Raw genomic sequence first — 21,669 nt, forward strand, 5'->3', positions numbered from 1 at the left:
CAATCATTCCCTTCCTGTCTCTTACCCTCCTTCCTTTCTCTTTTTCCCTCCATTCCCCCTTCCCTCTTTCTCTGTCTTGTTCTACCACTTCTTTTTTCTTCTCCCACCTTCCTCATTTCTCTCTCCCCCTCCCCTCTCCCTCTCTCTCTCCCCCTCCCTCTTCCTTCCCTCCCTCCTTCCCTCCCTCCCTGTCTCCCTCCCTCTCTCCCTCTCTCTCCCCCCTTCCCTCCTCCCTCCCTCTCTCCTCCCTCTCTCTCCTCCCTCCCTCCCTCCCTCTCTCCCTCTCTCTCTCCCTCCCTGTCTCCCTCCCTCCCTCTCTCTCTCCCCCTCCCTCCTTCCCTCCCTCCCTGTCTCCCTCCCTCTCTCCCTCTCTCTCCCCCCTTCCCTCCTCCCTCCCTCTCTCCTCCCTCTCTCCCTCCCTCCCTCCCTCCCTCCCTCTCTCCCTCCCTCTCTCCATTTCAGGTTGGCTTCAATCTGCTGTGTAACTGGAATGGTCTTAAACTCCCACTCCCCTGCCTCCACCTTCCCAGGGCTGGCATCGTAGATGTGGACAGCACACCTGTTCCGGCAGTGCCAGGGTGGAACCCAGGACTCTCTACTGTTCAGCAAATGCTGCAGCAAAGAGCCATAGCTCAGCCCTCCATGCGCCCTCTCCTTTCAGAAGGGAGGTGAGGGAGGACAGGACAGGTCTGCTGGGGGAGGCCATGGTCAGTGGGAGGGAGAACAGCCTGGTGCCACTACGTGGGTGGTGGGGGTGGGGTGGGGTCTTGTCCTTTAGGGTGTCCCCCTCTCCCAGGCCTGTCTAGTCTGGTGGTGGCTCCTGATTTCAATTACATGGCTTCCACTCACCATCCAGGCACTGACCTTGAGGACAGGATGCTCTGGGAGCCTGTCCTTGGAACCAGCAGGCTCATGGCTGGCTGTCTCTCCTTGCTTGCCTGCCCAACCACAGCACAAGGCTGGACCCGTGGTCCACATGGGAGTCACCACACAAGTTCACTCTCTGTACCACTGAGGAGAGCGGAGGTACACAGTCTCCTTCCTTCTTATATTCATTCACCGAGCCCTGCACATTCATTCACTCATTCACTGAACCCTGTAGGTAAGCAAGAGGCCCTGCCACAGGGCTGCTGGCCTCTGTCCACTGTCCCACCTGCCTTGTGTGTCCCTCTACATTTCTGAAAGGAGGTAAGTATTTTCCTTTCATTCCCTTTCTTTAATAAGTTGATGTCAAAAATACTCTGTGAGAGCAGGGAGCCCACGGGGACACTGGAAAGGTCCTGGATGTGGATTCCACCAGCTGTCCCAAGTCCTATACATGCTGCTGTACATATGCATGTGTGTATATGTGCTATATTATACATGTGCAGGTATGCCTGGGCTTGTGTGCACAAACATTTACATGTGTGTTACGTATGTGGACGTGTGCTTGTGTACATGTTTGTACATTATATTAGGTACATACGTGCTGGATCTGAACAAAACTAAGCCTGTTTTCTGGTTGACATAGGAATGTTTGGTGATTCCCAGGGGTAGCAGGGACTGGAGAAGGATTCTGACTGTTGGCTTGGACACAGATGCCCAGACACAGATTCAGAGGGTGACTCCTCCTCTCCCTGTGACTCCTCCTCTCCTGTGACTCCTCCTCTCCCTGTGACTCCTCCTCTCCCTGTGACTCCTCCTCTTCCTGTGACTCCTCCTCTCCCTGTGACTCCTCCTCTCCCTGTGACTCCTCCTCCTGTGACTCCTCCTCTCCCTGTGTGACTCCTCCTCTTCCTGTGTGACTCCTCCTCTCCCTGTGACTCCTCCTCTCCCTGTGTGACTCCTCCTCTTCCTGTGTGACTCCTCCTCTCCCTGTGACTCCTCCTCTTCCTGTGTGACTCCTCCTCTCCCTGTGACTCCTCCTCTCCCTGTGTGACTCCTCCTCTCCCTGTGTGACTCCTCCTCTCCCTGTGACTCCTCCTCTCCCTGTGTGACTCCTCCTCTCCCTGTGTGACTCCTCCTCTTCCTGTGTGACTCCTCCTCTCCCTGTGACTCCTCCTCTCCCTGTGACTCCTCCTCTCCCTGTGTGACTCCTCCTCTTCCTGTGTGACTCCTCCTCTCCCTGTGTGACTCCTCCTCTTCCTGTGTGACTCCTCCTCTTCCTGTGTGACTCCTCCTCTCCCTGTGTGACTCCTCCTCTCCCTGTGACTCCTCCTCTCCCTGTGACTCCTCCTCTCCCTGTGACTCCTCCTCTTCCTGTGTGACTCCTCCTCTCCCTGTGTGACTCCTCCTCTTCCTGTGTGACTCCTCCTCTTCCTGTGTGACTCCTCCTCTCCCTGTGTGACTCCTCCTCTTCCTGTGTGACTCCTCCTCTTCCTGTGTGACTCCTCCTCTCCCTGTGACTCCTCCTCTCCCTGTGTGACTCCTCCTCTTCCTGTGTGACTCCTCCTCTCCCTGTGACTCCTCCTCTCCCTGTGTGACTCCTCCTCTCCCTGTGTGACTCCTCCTCTCCCTGTGTGACTCCTCCTCTCCCTGTGTGACTCCTCCTCTCCCTGTGTGACTCCTCCTCTCCCTGTGTGACTCCTCCCTTCTCTGTGTGACTCCTCCTATCCCTGTGTGACTCCTCCTCTTCCTGTGTGACTCCTCCTCTTCCTGTGTGACTCCTCCTCTCCCTGTGACTCCTCCTCTCCCTGTGTGACTCCTCCTCTCCCTGTGACTCCTCCTCTCCCTGTGACTCCTCCTCTCCCTGTGACTCCTCCTCTCCCTGTGTGACTCCTCCTCTCCCTGTGTGACTCCTCCTCTCCCTGTGTGACTCCTCCTCTTCCTCTTCCTTTGTGACTTCAGCCAATGCTTTATCTTTCAGAACTTCAATTCTTTGTGGGGAAAATTGAGCCAGGTATCGTTGGCGCACGCCTTTTACCCAGCACTCGGGAGGCAGAGCCAGGCGGATCTCTGTGAGTTTGAGGCCAGCCTGGACTACAGAGCAGTTCCAGGACAGTCAGGGCTACACAGAGAAACTCTGTCTCAAAAAACCAACAAAACAAAACAAAACCCCACAGTCAAAGCAAACAAACAAACAAAGCCAGGTGTGGTAGTGCTTGGCTTTGATTCCAGCAAGCAGAAGCAGAAGCAGGGGAATCCCTGAGAGTCTGAGGCCAGCCAGACAGCTACATAGTGAGACCCTGCCCCAGAAACAATTTAATAAACTAATTAAAATTCTGGCTTGGAGAGATGGCTCAGTGGTTAAGAACATATATTGCTCTTAAAGAGGACCCAAGTTTAGTTCCTAACATTCTTGTTTAGTGGGTCGCAACTGCCTGTAACTCCAGCTCAAGGTGACCTGGCACCTCTGATTTCAGACACCTGCAGTCATGTACACACACACACACAGACACACACACACCACACATACACACTTAAAATAAGAAGGTAAATCTTTAAAAATAAAATGAAATTAGAGGCAGCAAATTTAACAGAATATATGGGAGACTTGCACTTTGAAAATTATGTAGTATTGCCATACGGTGGTGGTGCACGCCTTTAATCCCAGCACTCAGGAGCCAGAGGCAGGTGGATCTCTATGAGTGTGAGGCCAAGTTCCAGGACAACCAGAGCTGTTATACAGAGAAACCCTGTATTGAAAAATGAAAAACCAGAGCCGGGCGGTGGTGGTGCACGCCTTTAATCCCAGCACTCGGGAGGCAGAGGCAGGCAGATCTCTGTGAGTTCGAGGCCAGCCTGGGCTACCAAGTGAGTTCCAGGAAAAGGCGCAAAGCTACACAGAGAAACCCTGTCTCGAAAAACCAAAAAAAAAAAAAAGAAAAAGAAAAGAAAAAGAAAAAGAAAAAAAGAAAAAATGAAAAACAAAATGATGTCATATTAAGGGGAGTTTATGATGAAGTATACCATGTTCATGGACTGGGGAACTGTTCAAATTGACCCATTTTTTAACGCAATGCCAAACAAAATACTAGTAGAGTCTTTGAAGAAATTGGCAATATATTTTTAACATTCATATGGAAAAGCTAAGGATCTGGAATAATAATAAGAAAATCTTGACAAGTAATAAAGTTGGAGCTGTATGCTACCTAACTTCAGGATTTACCACAAAACTACAATAATCCAGTCAGAGTGTTTTTTGTCAAGGACTGCAATATAAATGAGTGATGAAAAAACAGAGAATCTGGGGCTGGAGAGATGGTTCAGAGGTTGAGGGCACTGGCTGCTCTTCCAGAGGTCCTGAGTTCAATTCCCAGCACCCACATGGTGGCTCTCAACCATCCATAATGAGATCTGGTGCCCTCTTCTGGCCTGCAGGCATACATGCATGCAGAACACTGTATACATAATAAATAAATCTTAAAACAACAACAACAAAACAAAAACAGAGAATCCAAAAATGGACCTGTGGCCAGGACATTGATTAATTTGTTTTGTTTGTTTGTTTGTAATCCTGGCTGTCCTGAAAACCTGGTTCTGTAAACCAGGCTGGCCTCGAACTCGTAGAGATCCAGCTGCCTCTGCCTCTGCCTCCTCTTCCCAGTGCTGGGATTAAAGGCGGGCTCCACCAGACCGGGCTGGTGATTGATTTTTGACAAAGATACAAAGCTGATTTAATAGGTTTTGTTTCTTTGTTTTAGATAAGGTTACACTATGTAATGCAGGGTAGCCTTGAGCTGTGGAGAAGTCTAGGCTGGTCTTGAATTTGAGATTGTACTCCTCTGCCTTCTAAGTGCTAGCATTACAAATTCGTGCTACCATGTCTAGTTGGGAAAGGACAGATTTTATTTTCAATTAATTAATTAGTTTTTATGTATATGTGTGTGCCTACTTGTTTATATATGCACTCTATGTGTGTGTGGGGTAGTGGGTAGGGCTGGGTATGTAGCTCTGTGGTAGAGTTTAGATGTAAGAGATCCCGAATCCAATGCCCAGCAATCCTAGAAATATGTTTATCTTTTAACTACATAACTGCAGAAAACATTATAAAAACAGAACAAACATGAATGGAAAAGGAACAGGGGAAATATAAGCAGCGTTTGGAACTGGGTGATGGTAAGCTCATGTCTAAACATCCAAGATGCTGAGTGAGCCGGGCTCTGGTCTACACACACATCTGAGATGCTGAGTGAGCCGGGCTCTGGTCTACACAAACATCCGAGATGCTGAGTGAGCCAGGCTCTGGTCTACACACACATCTGAGATGCTGAGTGAGCCGGGCTCTGGTCTAAACATCCGAGATGCTGAGTGAGCCAGGCTCTTGGTCAATGGTTGAGTAACCTTTGGCAAGTCATTTTCTTTTGCCTTGCAGTTGCCTCCTCTGTGGGGCGGAGACGAGAGCATCTAGCTCATGATGCCCCATGGTAATGCAGTGAGATCATGTTGACTGGCTTGCCTGTCTCCTGAGCCATTGAGCACCTGGCTTGCAGGCGTGCCCCACCACACCTAGCCGTGTGTGGGGGGGGTGGGGGGGGTTGCAAAAGCGATGCGTCATGGTGATGGGATCATTCATTGTTAACATGGGCATTTGCAATCAAAGAAGTTTGTAGGAACTCCAGTGGACAAAGGCGGCTGTGTGGAGATTCCCAAGGTGCAGAGCCAGGCTGGGCTCGGAGTAGCTGATGTTTGAGTCTTCCCAGTGAAGATGCTCCGGGGGCTGATGAGATGGCTCAGTGGGTAAAGGCGCCCGCTGACAAGCCTGACAAGCTGAGTTTGATCGACTCCTGCAAGCTGTCTTCTGACTTCCACGTGTGCACTGCCACATGAGTGCATCCCCATAATAAATAAATGTAAACTTAAAAAAGATAAAACAAAACAAAAACCTCCCTTTCCAAGGCGAGGAGACACGGGGTGACTAATAATCTGGAACAAGTTTCAGCAGCTTACTTAGAAGATGTACCGGCAAGCCCAATGGCTCCTCCTGTCTTCCCCTCCCGGGTGCTGGGATGGTGGGCAGGCTGCCAGGCTTTTTACCTGGGCTCCAGGGATTCGAACTCAGAGCCTCACTTACATGCCAGGCACTTTATGCACTGAGCCATTTCCCCAGGCCCTCTCTCCCTGCTTTTCCCGGCTCCCAGAGTACTAAGCACTAAGGTGACTTGTCTTTACTTCTGACCGGGCGTGCGGGCTAACTCCTGGGGCTAAGATTCAGCCCAGGGGTCTGGCCACTTTGGGATGTCATTTGTGGGCTCTAGAGAATCATGCAGCCTGGGTGCCGCAAAGGCCCTTAAATTCTGCACCTTCCTCTCTTTCCAGGCTTCTCTGAAGCCACTCAGCTGTGCTGGGGACTTTTGATGTGGTGTCACTACAGACAGGAGTTTCAAGCCGAAGAGGTGGCAATGTGTTCTCAAATACATCAACTAAAGTAAAAGTGACGGAACCTCAGGTGGTTGGGTGCTGTCTGCCCCAGGAGGGTACTGGGTACTGCCTGCCTGCCCCAGGAGGGTACTGGGTACTTTCTGCCTGCCCCAGGAGAGTACTGGGTACTGGGTACTGACTGTCTGCCCCAGGAGGGTACTGGGTACTGACTGCCTGCCCCAGGAGGGTACTGGGTACTGACTGCCTGCCCCAGGAGGGTACTGGGTACTGTCTGCCTGCCCCAGGAGGGTACTGGGTACTGCCTGCCTGCCCCAGGAGGGTACTGGGTACTGTCTGCCTGCCCTAGGAGGGTACTGGGTACTGTCTGCCTCAGGAGGGTACTGGGTTCTGTCTGCCTGCCCCAGGAGGGTGCTGGGTACTGACTGCCTGCCCCAGGAGGGTACTCTGTGTCCATTTTTTTTTTTTTTGCTGGAGGAGAGAGGGGATCCATCCCCATTCCCGGTGATAAGCAAGTTCTCTGGCAAAGGTGAACTTCCACCACATTTAGAAAATACAAAAGTTGGGGGTGTGTAGAGAAATGTCTCAGTGGCTAAGAGCGTAAGAGTGCTTACTGCTCTTGCAAAGGACCAAGTTGGGTTCTCAGCATGCATGCCTGATTGGCCCACAATGTCCTGGAGATTCAACGCTTCAGAGATCTGTGGGCACCTGCACTCATGTGCACCCCACTCCCAGCATGTGCGTGTGAGTGCATGTGTGTGTGCACATATAGATGTATGTACATATATACCTATATACACATATATATGGCATGAAACATTGAAGGAAACACAAAGGCTGGGCTAGGATGGGCACGCATGCACGCAGGCAGAGACAAATAGAGACTAATGTAACTTCTTTTAATTGTCATTTTAGCTCTCTGCAGCTGCCCCCCCTCCCCTCCCCTCCCCTCCCCTCCGATGACCACTTTGGTAGGCTAGAGGGGACTAGGGAACAAAGCCTGGGGCGGGGGGCACAGCAGCCCAGTCAGGTGGGGGAGAATATGCCACAGTTACAAATTCATCACAACAATTAGCGCTGAAGCCTGGGAGAGCTGCAGAGCGGGGAGGCTCCTCTTTGTCAGGGTCTATTTGCCGGTGACCTTGCTCTGAAGGCGATGGTATTCCTTCAGCCTGTAAACCAGATGGAAAACAAAGAAAAATGTAATTTCACAATAACAACATGCGCGCTGTTCAATTAATTCAGGCAGGATGGGGCGGTGGGGGCAGCTGCTTGTTAAGATGTGTGTGAAGTTGTCTTTTTCTTCTGTCTCCTCTCCTGCGCCAGCCTCCCCTGGCTCCTCCAATCAGGATAATGTAATTAATTTATCAGGGGGGGGAGAACATTGTTTGTCATTGTTGAAGATAAAGCATTTAACAGGCAATAGGAGAAATGAAGAGGCCATTATGTTCTGGGCCATTTCAAAAGGTTTATGGGGTTTTAAACCACAGACGGAGCAGGAGGCAGAAGGTGGAGGGGTCTGGGAGGTCTGGCTGCAGAGAGGTCTCTGCAGACCCGGGGTGGCTCCAGGGAACCCAAGGCATGCTGCCAGAGCAAGGAGAGGCCACCTCTGCCTTCCTGACACAGCCTCATGAATCACGAGCTAGCAATGGAGAACCCAGAGTTGGTCTTCTCACCTGACTCTGTGTGACTCCAGGCAAGTTACTTAACCGTTCTGGGCCTGTGTCTGGGGAACTTTCAAATTCTCTGTAAGTATTAAGATAAACTAGGGGCTGGCAAGATGGTTCAGTGGGTAAAGGTGCTTGCTGCCAAGCCTGGAGGCCCGAGTTTGATCCCAAGGGCCCACGTGGTGGAAGTGAGAACTGCCCCTCGAAAGTGGTCTCTGACTTCCATACACAAAAGCATACCCATAAATATAAGAAAAATTTCAAGAAGAATTAAAGTAAGCTAGAGAAGAGCCCAGGAGCAGCTGTAACGATGACCTTGCTTGTGTCTTTGGGCACCCCAGCCCTGGGCAGAGGGCAAGCTGCTGGGCACTGCTGTATACCAGCATCTTTAGCTGTGAGCCCAATTCCCATCGGCTGCCATGGGAACTTCACTGCAGGGACACCTCACACTCCCTTGATCCACCTGGACTGGGAAGGGGTCTGTCTGTGCCCAGGTCCAAGTAACTTCAGGTATTGCATATGACTCCCAGGCCTCAGTGACTTGCTGCCCTGACGTCCAGCTAGGGGACAGTGTCGTAAAGATTCTTTTGCCCTTCAGGCCATTTCCCCATCTGGTCTGTCCAGTCTAGGAGCTCAGTGTTCTTGTTGCTGGAGGCATTAGGGCAACTGTTAGAGGCCAGGGCAGAATCAGGGAGTCAAATGTCCAGGCCCCTCAGATCCTGTTGGCGATCAGGCCCTGCTGAGAATGGAGCCGGCTGGGTGGGGGAGCTACAGGCAGATGGACAGGAACATGGCGTGTGAAGGGTCAACGTCACATCAGACCCTGCTGCCCATAGCTGGAGACCTGTGATGATCAGCTCGGCCCAGAGTCTCTCACCTGAGCGAGTTGATGTTGATGAAGCCCGTAGCATCGATGGGTTCGTAATCGCCCTGTACGTTCATGCTGCAAGGGAAGACAGAGCTTAGCAGCGCCCGGCCACTCCCCGCCAAGTCCCTTCTCTACTCAGCTCATTCTGGGAGCTCTGTCCCGGGTCAGCTGTCAGGCTGGCAACTGATGGCCAGGTAGCACCCAGAAGCCTCTACCCCGAGTGCAAAGAAGCGCCAGGCTGAGCCCCAGCTTGGCTAACTCTGGCCCTGTGAATTCCTCTTGCCATCGGGAAAGTGAGGTCCTCCACAGAGCCAGGGCCTGAAACGGACTATAACATCCAATGTTGACAAACTGGAGCAGACGAGGGACTTTCTGGAGCTGAGGGAGGCTGAGGGGCACTCACAGCATGGGGTCCCACAGAGTCACCACCTTCACCCTGGCTTGTTGAACCATGCAGACGTTACAGAACCATCCTGGCACCCAGACACCCACGTCTGACAGTATCTGTCACCTGCTTTGGACTCAGCAGAGCTGCCCACCCTCTACAGTTTCCACCACAGCAGCCATCCTCTCTGGCAGCCATCCAGGTCTGGCGACTGTGCCTGCCAGCCATCTCAGAGGGCGCAGGGAAGCACACAGGTTCCCGGGGCTGAATATGCACCTTGGGAATGTGAACACCAGTGCCTCTCATCATTGTCAAGGGTTCACATGAAGTCATGGAGCTGGAACATGTCAAGCACTTGCTGTGACTGACATCCCACTCATTCATTCATTCATTCATTCAGGCATTTATTAAGCACTCTTGGACCAGTTGGACCAGGACAGAGAAAGCAAGAATAAGACAAGAATATCACATATGCCAGGCAGCGGTGGCGCACGCCTTTAAATCCCGGCACTCAGGAGACAGAGGTGGGTGGATCTCTGTGAGTTCGAGGCCAGCCTACAGAGAGAGTTCCAGGACAGCCAGGGCTACATAGGAAAACCCTGTCTTGAAAAACAACAAACAAACAAACCAAGAACAACAAAGGAGTCACATGCTGCAGGTACAGCCACTGCTGTCACCCAGCACCTGGGTAAGTTTGGGTTTGGGGTCCCTGCAGTCCCAGACACCCTTAATGTCCATGCCACTCTTAATCAGGCCCTTGTCCTTAGTCTGGCACAGTACCAGCCTCACAACAAAGCAATCTCAAGGCTCTTGAGGACAAGGAGGTGGCCTGTCCCCTCAGGAGCCCTCTCCAAAGAGCTAAGCCTGGAAAGCAGGTGAGAAGTCCCTGCCACCATGAGACTGAGGCCATGCCTCTGGTTCTCTGGAACACTTTTCCCCTGCCCCCTGTTTTTAGTGGCCCAGGGAATGAACCCAAGACTTTGCACATTCAGGGAAAGTTTTATACCACTGAGCCACACCTCCAACTCAATGGTGGACCTTTTCTAAGAACAAATGGGAGCCAGGAATGGTGGCACTCACCTATGACCCTAGCACCAGGGTTGAGAGGTAAAAGCTAGCCTAGGCTAACCTACCTAGCAAAACCCTGTCTCTCCACCTTCATCTCCCCCTAAAAAACAAGTGGAATCTCTGTACATATCCCACGGGGGCCTTGAGTTTTGACCTTGCTGTTTTTCTGGTCCTGAAGTCACTCTAGACTCAGCCCTCCATGACCTCTCTCCTGTTTTTTCCCCCTTCTTGTCCAGAGTTCCCTTTGGGGTTTGGGTCCAGATGACACCAGGAGCTACCTGTGTGACCAGTGTCAGGGGGAGAGGATGCCAGGCTTGCACTGGGCTTCCTTCATTATGCCTATGTAGTCAGCAACAGTCTAGAGCAGGGCACCAACCTATGCACTTATATTCAACAAACCTTGCTAACCTGGGTGCACTTGAGGGTGCTGGGAACACACAGGCTTAACATCGCTTGCTCTCTACCTGCCGTCAAGCAGGCTCTGGAGACCCGGCCTCACCCCTGAGCAAAGCCCTCCCCTTTAGAAGCTCTCCTGTACTCCGATGTGGGAGCAGGCTGGCTGCTGAGCCCTTCCCTCACCTGGGCCATAGGGTCTCCCTTTCCTTCTCCTCCCTGTCTCCCAAGTCAAACAAACTCTACATCACAATCCAGCACTTTGGAGGGAGAGGCTGAAGGACAGGAGTTCAAGGTCATCCTTACACCGAATCTGTGGAGAGTCCAGCTACATGAGACCTCATCTCAAAAACAAACAGAAACAACAAAACCCTCCCCGAAGCCGGTTTCCAAGACAAGCTGGACAAACAGCCCCAGGAGTCCTGCGTAGAGGGCCCCATCAAGGACAGACCTGCCCCATGAGGCTGCCCAGAGTCCCGAGCAGTGCTTATTTGGGAATGGAAAACCTCTTTTTCAAATAGTGCTTTGGTGTGGGGGGGTGGGGTGTGGAAGCAGAGTTTACAATGATTTTTTTACCGCCTCTGACGGTCTACAGAAAAACCTCTGTGCTTTTATTTTTGCTCACTCGAGTGGCTCTGACCTGCTCTATAATTACATTACTTTCTACCTACTGCGCCCGGCATTTCCAGCTCGGCTACCTCTCGCAGCTTCCTCGCTGGTCCCTGTGACGCTGTCACTCAAGGGCTTTCAAGTCAGCGATGTAGAAATCAAAAAGAAAAGGGAAATGGTCGGAGACACAGTGAGAATAACTGCTTCTGCTTTTCTCTTTTCCCCCCTTTCTCTTTTCACTTTATTCATTTAATCTCCCTGAGTGAGACTGTAAGGTTTAATGAAGGGTTGGGCAGATTATTAGAGGCTGTTCATTTGGAGGGGGAGGGGAGAAAGAGCCAGAGAGAGAAAGAGAGAAGATAATTTGACATTTACCCCGACTGATCTAAACTGATTCGGTTATATTTATGGCTTATAAAGTGTTTGGAAAGACTGAAGTGGGGGAGAAACTCAACCTGGCCGAGGGGGGAGGAGAGAAATAATATTGACTGCCAAACAAAACTCGTCCTTTAATTCCAAGTGGTCCCCGGGAGGGCAGGGCAGGCAGGCCTTGGCTGAGCAGCTGGGGCTCTGGTCCTCCTCAGGTAGCTCTGCCTGTTCCTGTGGGTTTGTCACCATCCATAGCCTGGCCAAGTGGTGCCCTGGGGCGGGGGGTGGCTGGGCTTCTCAGAGCACGCTACCCTCAGTCACAAGAAAACCTGCGTCTCCCTTGTCTCCCAAGTCAAAACAAATTCCAGGCATGGATATGGAGGATGATTAGAAGGCGCCCGCTCAGCCAGCTCCCTGTCTGTCACAGTCACCCTGTGCTTGGTCCTCCCAGGAGGAAGCTCCTCCAGGCCCCGTCTCAGTTCCCTGCTCATCTCCCTCTGCCCTAGGCGGCCTCTTCTGTCCGCAACCTCAGAGAACAACAGGTTTGAGACCCTCCAATGCCACTCCATTCTGTACTCATTGTCCAAAAGCAGACAAGATGGTTCTCCTGGGCTCTCGAGAAGACTCCCACGCAAGGTACGTCTGAGTCTCCTCAGCACTCACTCCCTTATAGCTGGGGTGTGGACCAGTGGCAGAGCACTTGTCTGGTGAGTGTGAAGCCTTGGGCTCCACTGGCACCACTGAGGGGAAATGCAGCCCCTCCCCACCCACACCCCCTCATCCCCAGGGTGTTTCTGCACCCTGACATCCTCCTCATCCAGTGCAACTCCTCAAGATGGGTTGACTCAATCTGCTTTTTTGAGATCACCAACCCAGTCCAGCCTGCTAGCATTTCTCACGGGCACCCTTGTGACCCCCCACCCCCAGTGTCCACCCTCAGTGTGCATGCCATGAAAACCCATTCTTCAGAGCAGACACAAGGACCTGGAGATTGTTGTCTGGCTCAGTCTCACAGCCTGGCTCCTTAGTTTCCTCTCTCCCAGGTGTCCCTGCGTGTCTGAATTCTTCGAAGCCCTTCCTGGGCCTGGGCTCAGAACCAGACGTGCTGCCCCTGGAATCCACCAAACCCTCCAGGCGAACTCCTGTCAAGGAAGCTGCTCTACAGTCTAACTTTTATACCCAGTCAGACTATCTTCCTCTTTTCCAATTCTGAAATTTTTCCTAATTCCACATTTCAGCCTGCCTGGCTTCCTTTTTCCTTCCTTCCTTCCTTCCTTCCTTCCTTCCTTCCTTCCTTCCTTCCTTCCTTCCTTCCTTCCTTCCTTCCTTCCTTCTTGAGACAGTCTCATGTGTCCCAGGATGACTTTATTATGGATCAGAAAAAGACACTGAACTTCTGATCCTCCTGCTTCTACCTCCCGAGTGCTAGGATGATGTCACCACCACACCTAGTTTGTGCGGTGCTGGGGCTGAAACCCAGGACTTCATGTACGCTAGGCAGGCACGCTACCAACTGAGCCACAACCCTGGCTCAGCACTTGATCATTTGATTGACACCTCTCTCCCCAAACGGCCTGTTGTAGGGTCCCTGATATGTGTCCATTGTAACCTTCTCCCTGGTCCCCCACCTTGACAAGAAATCAACGCAAATGTGCTGGGAAAGCTGCCCAGACAAGACCGGATGGGCTGAGGCACGAGGAAAACCTACCTCACCAGCTCTTCGTTGTACAGTGAGAGGGGAGACTCCCGGCCAAGGATGTACACCTGGCCCTTGAAGACGGACACCTGCACCTTCCCTTCCACCCGCTCCTGGGACTTGGCGATGCAGTGGCGGACAAATTCACACTCAGGGCTGTGCCAGAAACCTGTGGGGGGAAACAACGCTGTTGTGGAGGGCTCCTGCTGCGCCTCAGGCCAGGGCAGGGAGGATGGGGGTACAGGAGGACCCCAGGCCTTACCCTGTGGTGGCTTGGGGCTCAGGTCTGCCTTACTCACCTGTGAGCACTGGCATGTGTCATTGCTAATTAATTGAGGAACCACTCTTGGGTCCCCATCCCATAATCTTGCAAGGGATATGTAGGTCAAGAAGTGACCTCCTTGTCCCCCAAAGGCAATCACTGCATAAGGGTCAGGAGGAGGAGGAATACCCCTACTTCACGCACAGACATATACAGGAGTCACAGAAAGACCCTGGCCCCGACCCATGAGTGCTCCATTTTGCTGAGGAAGATAGGGGTCGTCAGACAGGGCTCAGAGGCACATGCCGCGGGGCTAAGAGGGTATCCAGGACTGTCACCCTGGTTTGTGGGCGGACAGGCCCTGGGGCTCTGTGGTCTTCAGCTGTTTCCCTTCTGCAAAGTGGGACTAACACAGCAGTCTGAACGTGCAGCCCTGCACCCAACAAGCCCTGGCTATGTGACGCTGCCTTGGGTGGTGTCCTGGCCAGGCCCCTGGACTGTTCTCTCTGTTCTGTGAATATTATCAAATGTACATCAAGTCGGTCCACAGACAACCTTACAGCCCAAGGACAACAACTCAGAGACCCTGTATTCCTTCCCACAGAAGAGGAGGAGGCTCGAGAGAGCAAGCAGTTTGCCCAGCTGACAGGTGAGTGGGACCTGGATTTGGCTAGGGGGTGCTGCCTGTTTCCTGGATGATCTGCTGCCAGCCACAGGAAAATGTAGTGGAATCTAGCTACTATCACAAAAGCTAGTACTGGGAAAGGTCAAGGACTTTTCCAAAGGTCAAGCCATGGCTTAAGAAGTCTTGGTGATGTTTTAGCTTTTGTATATATATTAGCCGATTCCTGCAATGATTTCCTTGTATGCTATGTGTGCTTCTAAGAACTCCTAACAGTGTATTCTATCTGAAATACCTATCAAGCATTCAAGGCCAAACAATCTCCCAAATTAAGACAAATTAAGCTCAGACCCTCCTTTCTTACACAGCCTTAGTGGTATTTATACTAACATTATAGATATTAACCGATTTCAGCTCTCAGTTGACCTCCTCCTTTACCACTCCCCTTTTGGGTTGTAAAAGAAAGCCTGGTGGTCACTGCCTGAGGAGAACTCTTCTCTGCCTTTATGACTCTGTAAGAATTCAAGCCTGGTGACCTTGCTTTAGCGAGAGCACTGCTGTTGCATGGGTATAGATCTGTAAACCTCAGACTGAGGGAGGATTTTGACTGGAGAACTAGATGGAGAACTAGAAGAATGAGATGGAAGATGAGGAAGAGCCAGATGGGGAAGAACGAGGTGAGAAAGACCGAGATGAGGCAGAACTAAGATGAGAGAATTAAGACAGAACTTAGAGGGGACGGCAGATAAGTGTAGAGAAATCGGGCAAGAAAGGAGCCAGGCACGAGAACAGAAGTGTAGCTGTGTAGATAGGATGTTATCCAGAGGAATCAAGTAGATGGACCAAGAGCTCGGTGTTCTTAGATTCTTTTCCCACAGAGTATTCCCACCGTTAGTCGAGTCTCTTCTGGGCCCCTGGGAAGGAAACTCAAGAGGCAGGACCTCAAAAGTTTCCAAAAATTATCAGCGCTTTCCTCTCTGACTAGACGGTCCGCTATGCACGTGGTGCTGAGGGGACCTAAGTACACTTCCTTCCCGCAGAGCCCACGGTCCTTTAGGAGAGAGCAGGGGGCCCAGGACCAAGGGACAGCAGGTGGCCGGCCCTAGTCAGGACTGGGGGAGGGGCAGGCTAAGCACAAGGCTTTTGAAAGAGCCAGGAAGGTGAGCCCACCTGGGCAGCTGTGGGGCCAGATGGCCTGCGATCTCCTACCCTGATAAGATGGTAGGTCAGCAGGGCCCAGCTACTGTTAGAGGCCTAGGTGGGGCACCACAGGGAAGAGGTAGGCTCAGTGTGTGTGTGTGTGTGTGTGTGTGTGTGTGTGTGTGTGTGTGTGTGTGTGTGAGAGAGAGAGTCTGTGTCTGTGTGAGAGAGTGTGTGTCTGTGTGTGTGAGTATGTGTGAGAGAGTGTGTGTGTAAAGGAGAGAGAGTCAGAGAGAGAGAGTGTGTGTGTGTCTGTCTGTGTGTGTGAGTCTGTGTGTGTGTGTGTGTGTGTGTGCGCGTGTGCAATGTTCTGGCTTGTAGAGGTTGGGGAGAGCCAGGCAGGGAGATAAGGGTTTAGATCTTTAGCCTCCACGGCCTGGCTGTGTTAGTTCACAATCCACTTCTACCCTGACATAGGGTACACCTCCTCAGGACTGCTCTTCAGGGATATGTGGATTCAGTGAGAAATTAACTCTGCTGTTTTGACACTGTGACCTCTGACAGCCCCTCCCTGTACACAGGGAGACAGGTCCAGAGAAGAAAAGGACCTGTCCAAAGTCACTCCAGCTCTGATGGAGTACTTCTAAACCAGGGCCTTTAAAGACACATTGGACTCTTTGGGAGAGGACACCCCCCCCCCAGCTCTGCGTCCTGCCTGCTGTCTGCTTCTCTCAATTGGGATAATTAGCCCATTATGCGCCAAGGCTGGAGGCAGGTGGAGATGGCGCTGTAGATAGGAGGGGGCAGAGAGCAGAGCCACTGGCCCTGGCTTCATCCTGTGATCTGTGTCTATAGCCCACAGGGGTCTTTGGCTCAAGTTTCTTGTCCCAGTGGACCCAGCCTGAAATGGGCCAGTGGGCCTGGTCCCATGGAGATCCTGCATGTCCAGGCCTGTGATGCACAGTGGGAGGGGCTTGGGGCTGAGCTGCAGAGGGCTCCCCTCTCCTAGGCCCAGGACACAGGGTCTTTTCTGATGGGGACAAGTAACTGTTAAAGGTGTACATTATACCCATTTCCATGTTGAGGACAGGCTAGGGGGTGAGCTACGGCTACCAAATAAGATGCTCCACCAGGCCCCCTCGGGGTCCTGAAGATGGATCTGGAAGAAGAGAGTGTCCTGAACCCCATGTAGCCAGTAAGGAAATCTGCAAATGGAGAGGATAGAAGGAGATAGCCGGGCAGACCCAGGCACACAGAGACAGGGGGACAGCGGCCCTGGAACCCTGTGAATCCAGGAGCAGGGCTTCCTGTCTGCTCCAGTCCTCCCCATTTGTGCCCTGAGGCCACAGAAAGCAAAGTGCTACAGCAAAGTGTCAGGGTATGAACCAGGAGTGACCAGTGTGTGTGTGTGTGGGGGCGGCGGGGGGCGGAGATCCCAGCATGTCTTAGGCCTGGCACCTTTGAAATTTACAGGAGGGGAAACTGAGGTTCAGAGACTAAGACCATAAGCAAAGCCTCCCAGCTCCCACACTAGAAATCATGCCAGGCCTTAGTCACGTAGTACTTGCTGGCACATAACTTGTTCCAGACGCACAGTGCATCCATGCCCTTGGCCCTTGGCCTGGCCATTCCTGCTCTTCAGATAAGAGAGCCGAGGAGCAGAGAGGGTGAACGACAGCACCCGGCTAAGCTGGTCTATGGCCTGTCTCCTTCCAGCCAGGCACCAGTCAAGCAGCACTCTGGACTGCCGGAGGGCTGGCTTTGACCTCTGCGGACAGCTGGACATCACAGGACGCGGGCAGAGCTGATATTAGCAGTAACGACCTGGCCTAAGCCTAGCTCCCTGCCTTGCTCCTCTCTCCACTCCAGGGTTTTGTTTCCTTTGAAAGCTCCTAATCGCTCAGCCTCATTTTGGGATTTACAGGGCCCATTGCTGGCTGACAGAGCAGGACCTCAGCCCAGGCACGGTGCCTACAGCAAGGCCTCCTGTGCATGTCACAGCACCCAGCGCTGAGTCAGTTCTCGCTAGCAGTTTCCCAGGTCCTGTGGGTGTGACCCTGAACCTGGCTTTTGAAAGCCTGCCCATCTCAGGCTCAACCATTGTAAATTATCAGCCATAAAACCTTTGATTAAGTATCTTTGTCTGCCTGGGCCTCAGTTTCCCCACCTCTGTTAGGGAATACTCATCAGGTGCCTAGCCCAGTGCCAGCAGAATGGTGACAGATGCTGACTCTGTGGGATCCCGGAAGCCCCCCCCCCCCTGTCCTCTGCCTGGCCCAGCCCTCAGGGATGCCCCCTGGGCACTCAGGCCAGGTGCTCTCAGTTCTCCCCCACACCCTGCCATGTCTTAATGTCAATCCCACTTTGTAACCAAAATCCACCTCTCTGCACTGAGATCCCGCCGAGCCAGTAGGGAACAATGATATTTAAACACCTGTCTGTACCTGGAGAGGGGGAGACTGGCTTCAAAGCTCTGAGAACAATGGTAGCAGAAGGAATGCCAGCCAATCGAGCCAGCGCTCTCCTGAGACCCTGGGATGAATTCCAGCAGGCCTGGGAGAATGGGGATGGGGACAGGCGTGGCCAGAGGGCTCCGCCAGGTGGCTCTGATGACTGACATCCTCTATCCAGACATCCAGACCCCGGTCCTCGGAGCTGCCAAGGTTGGTGGTAGGCAGCAGCCTGTCTTCCAAGAGGCTGCCTGATAGGATCCCCCAAACTAGAGGGGTGCCAATGTTATAGACAAGATCAGAAAATGTCTCCTAAATATGAGTGTGGGTGTGCGTGTGTGTGTGCAAGCGAGCTTGGGTTATAAGTGTACAACGGCACACTCAGCCCAGTTTTGGTCTCCCTGTGTAGCCCAGGCTTGCCTCAAGCTGTAGATTAGAGTGCTGGGATGACAAGCTTGAGTCACCATGCCCAGTACCACGTCACTGTTAGAGCTGTGTGCACCCTCAGGTCTCAGCCACTGCAGCTCGCAGCTCAAATAGCTGTCACAGACCACGGGGACATGAGGCTCTGTTCCTTGGAACTATTTATGGATTTGAATTTCATATAATTTCTTTATGTTATGAAAGTTTTCCCCCCTTTCCAACTATTTAAAAGTTAAAAACAAAAACACAAAACCAACTTAAAATGGTCCTTAGCTCACAAGTTGCAGAAAAATGGGCATCAGGTTAGGGCAGACAGGGACCTGCAGCTCAGAACCCTACAATGAAGATTGTCTGGAAGATGTGACCACCCATGTGGGCACTCACGTCATCCGCTGCTCGTCCCACATTGTTACAGGGTTAGTAAGGAGCATCTCCTATGGACAGACTAACAGGGCTCCCCCACGCCTTTGCTTCCTTATCTGTAAAATGAGCTGCAGACTACCTGGGAGGCTTGTGGGAACATTTCGGGTTGTCTATGCATCCAGCCAATCCCTGGGACCTGTTGGATTCAGGCTGGCTGGCTAACATTTCTCTGACACTGTAACGGATACAGCGGAACACCTCTGGAGGCTGGCACGTCTCCCTTGGCACCCACGAAAAGGCCAATCCCACTGTCCCTTCCTCTCCCTCACCCTGGGTCCAGCCTCAACACCCTTTCACTTACACTTCTGAGTTCTGAAGGAGAGGGCGGTGGGTGGGGCCAGAGGGAGGAAGGTGTGGGTGGTGGGAGAAAAGGCCTGAGTCCTCCGGGGAGGTGTGGGTGGGGCCCCAGGGAGAGCTGGGACTCGTACATACCCGTGTAGACAAGCTCTGCGAATTTGAGGCCCAGGCCCTGCTTGATTTTGCGCACTTCCCGATCCATGGTGAAGGCCTCTATGTCTAAATGAGCGTGGTAAAGGATGGTCCCTGCTGGGGTCTCGTAGATACCTAGCCATTTTTCCAGGCAGGGGGAGAAAGAGAAAAAAAGAAAGAAACACATGAAACCCAAACTGTCAGCGAATGACAAAAAAAAAAAATAATAATGACTCGTCTGACAGGAGACAAGCCGGTCGGACCCATTCACTCCCAGCTTGCTGCAAAATGTGTCTGTCATTATGTTCATGCTGGGGCCACGACAGTCCACTCCGCGGCTTGTGGAGAAAATGTCTAGATGCCCCCCTTTGAAGAGGCCCTCAGACGCAGGAAAATGACAGGGTTTCCGAGCAGCGCACCCCCTCCCCAATGCATGCCCACCGGCCTGCAGTTGAAAACCTGTAATTAAACCAACTACGGTGGAGCCCAGGGCCCCAAATATCCCTTCCTCCCTTCCACCGGGGAGTCGGGGGAGGGGGACTGCTGTGCACACACACACACACACACACACGTGAACACGGAAGTACACACATGTCGCGGGCAGCTCTGTCTCTCTCTCCCTCTCCAGAGATCGTTGGGTTGCTTAGGACTTGAGCAGTGGTTCCACTGTACAGATGGGGAAGCTGAGCCCCTGAAAGTGGACTTGCCAGAGAGGGGATGGAATCCAGGCCCCTGATCCCTGACCCACTGGTATGGCCTGCTGTCTTGTGGGTCAGCTGGCCACAGAGAACAACACCCAGGCCAGGGGAAAGGAGGTCGCTCAGGTCCCCTCCTGTCATCTCACCCATCTGCAAAACACCTGACGGTCTCCTCTGAGGTGACAGGGTGGCCCCAGCTGAGCAGTGAACCAGAAGAAGTTCCCCTCAGCAGCACCATGCTTCTCTACCTGAGGCACGGAGTCACCAAGAGTCACGGCTGTGCCTGTTCGGGTGCCAGGCCCTATCCTGGTGCAGCCTTGGACAAAACCTGTGTGCACTGTCCCGACGGAGGAGGAGGGCAGCAGCAGTGCCATCCCCGAGAACTGGGTCCAAAGGCTCCCTTTCTCTTCGCCACGTGATGCTGAAGAGGCAGTTTTCTAGTTGTCCTGGCAACTCGCCACCATCTTTCCACCCTGAGACTGTGCACACGTGTGCACCAGCACCGTTCACCACTGTTCACAAAAGCCCAAAGTTGAAGTGACTCAGGCTGTCTCCTACAAGGCCCGTGTGACCCAGCCACAGTGCCAGGCTAGCCAGTCTCCATGTTCTACCAAGCACTGAGGAGGCTGATTCTAAGTCTAGTCTGGGCTCCATTATGAGCCGTACTTCACAGACAACCACCAGAGCTGGCCTGAGGCTCTGTGGCACAAAGTTTGCCTAACATGCCTGAGGCCCTGATCCTGGCTCCAACCCAGCCCTGAATAAACTGGTGTAATAGAACAAGACTGTAATCCAAGTACTTGGGAGGTGGAGACAGGAGGATCAGAAGTTCAAGGTCATCCTCAGCTACACAGCAAGTTCAAGGCTAGCCTGGGATACAGGAGATCCAATCTCAAGACAAATGAAGACTGCCAAATGAAATAAGCCTGTTCTACAAGGCCAAATCCTGCATACCTCCAGTTTCAGATGTGTAAATAGCAGGTGGCCACTGGGGGGCAGGATGCATAGAGGCACAAGGGACAAGTATTTAAAGGGGACAGCGTTTCAGTTTGGGACAATGAACAAGTTCTCCGAAAGTAAGGTGGTGATGGACATGTGCTAATGTCACACCAGGCTGCACACCTAGAGTTAAAATGGGATGTCTGAGCTGGGAGTGGTGGTATATGCCTTTAATCCCAACACCCAGGAGGCAGAGGCAGGCGGATCTCTGTGAGTTTCAAGCCAGCCAAATCTATATAGAGTCTCTGTCTCTGTCTTTTTTTTGTTTGTTTTTAGAGACAGGGTTTCTCCGTGAGTTTTGGTGCCTGTCCTGGATCTTGTTCTGTAGACCAGGCTGGCCTCGAACTGTCTCCTGAGTGCTGGGATTAAAGCCGTGTGCCACCACTGCCCGGCAAGACTCTGTCTTAAACAAACAAACAAAAAGATAGTCATGTTGTCTTTATTTTTACAATAGTTTAAAAATGCTACACACATACACACATACACACACATACACACATACACACACACACACACACACACACACACACACACACAGCTATCCCATCTTACTTGTGAGGCTGCCATTGTAGGCATCTGCCCCACCTTCCTGAATCTACCTGTAACCCCACTCCCCACCACACCCCCTGATGTCCTCACATGTGTGCACAAGACTCCCGGCCTCGTCACTGCCGTAGCAACGTCCAGATCGGCAGAGAGGCAGCTGGAGGCAGTGACAGGCAGGGTGACCAGAAAAGCCGCTGCTGTCAGCCTGAGGTCAGGGGACCCAAGACCCCAGCAGGGAAGAGCAGGTCCTGGCGGCACATGCCTGCAATTCCAGCACCAGAGGCAGAGGCAGGTGGTGGGGGCTGTGAGTTCAAGACCTGCCTGG

The 21,669-nt window shown here is 52.5% G+C and overlaps 1 protein-coding gene and 1 long non-coding RNA gene across 2 annotated transcripts in view; one reads left to right on the plus strand and one right to left on the minus strand.

The window, feature by feature from the left end:
• Positions 1–825: 825 nt before the first annotated feature.
• On the plus strand, positions 826–6,366 carry LOC121828589 (uncharacterized). The gene is made up of 3 exons (XR_006071006.2): positions 826–1,026; positions 1,103–1,188; positions 6,238–6,366. It is a non-coding gene; the product is annotated as an uncharacterized LOC121828589 (long non-coding RNA).
• Positions 6,367–7,175: 809 nt separating this feature from the next.
• Ass1 (argininosuccinate synthase 1) overlaps positions 7,176–21,669 on the minus strand; it is a 51,331-nt gene continuing 36,837 nt past the window's right edge. The window contains exons 13-16 of the mRNA XM_006983441.4: positions 19,105–19,236; positions 13,365–13,521; positions 8,842–8,907; positions 7,176–7,469 (exon numbers count right to left, since the gene is read on the minus strand). Coding sequence (XP_006983503.1) covers positions 7,424–7,469; positions 8,842–8,907; positions 13,365–13,521; positions 19,105–19,236 — 401 coding nt within the window. The 3' untranslated portion in view covers positions 7,176–7,423. The remainder of the gene's footprint in view (positions 7,470–8,841; positions 8,908–13,364; positions 13,522–19,104; positions 19,237–21,669) is intronic.

Source organism: Peromyscus maniculatus, chromosome 4 (assembly GCF_049852395.1).
Source record: "Peromyscus maniculatus bairdii isolate BWxNUB_F1_BW_parent chromosome 4, HU_Pman_BW_mat_3.1, whole genome shotgun sequence".
Lineage (NCBI taxonomy): Eukaryota > Metazoa > Chordata > Mammalia > Rodentia > Cricetidae > Peromyscus > Peromyscus maniculatus.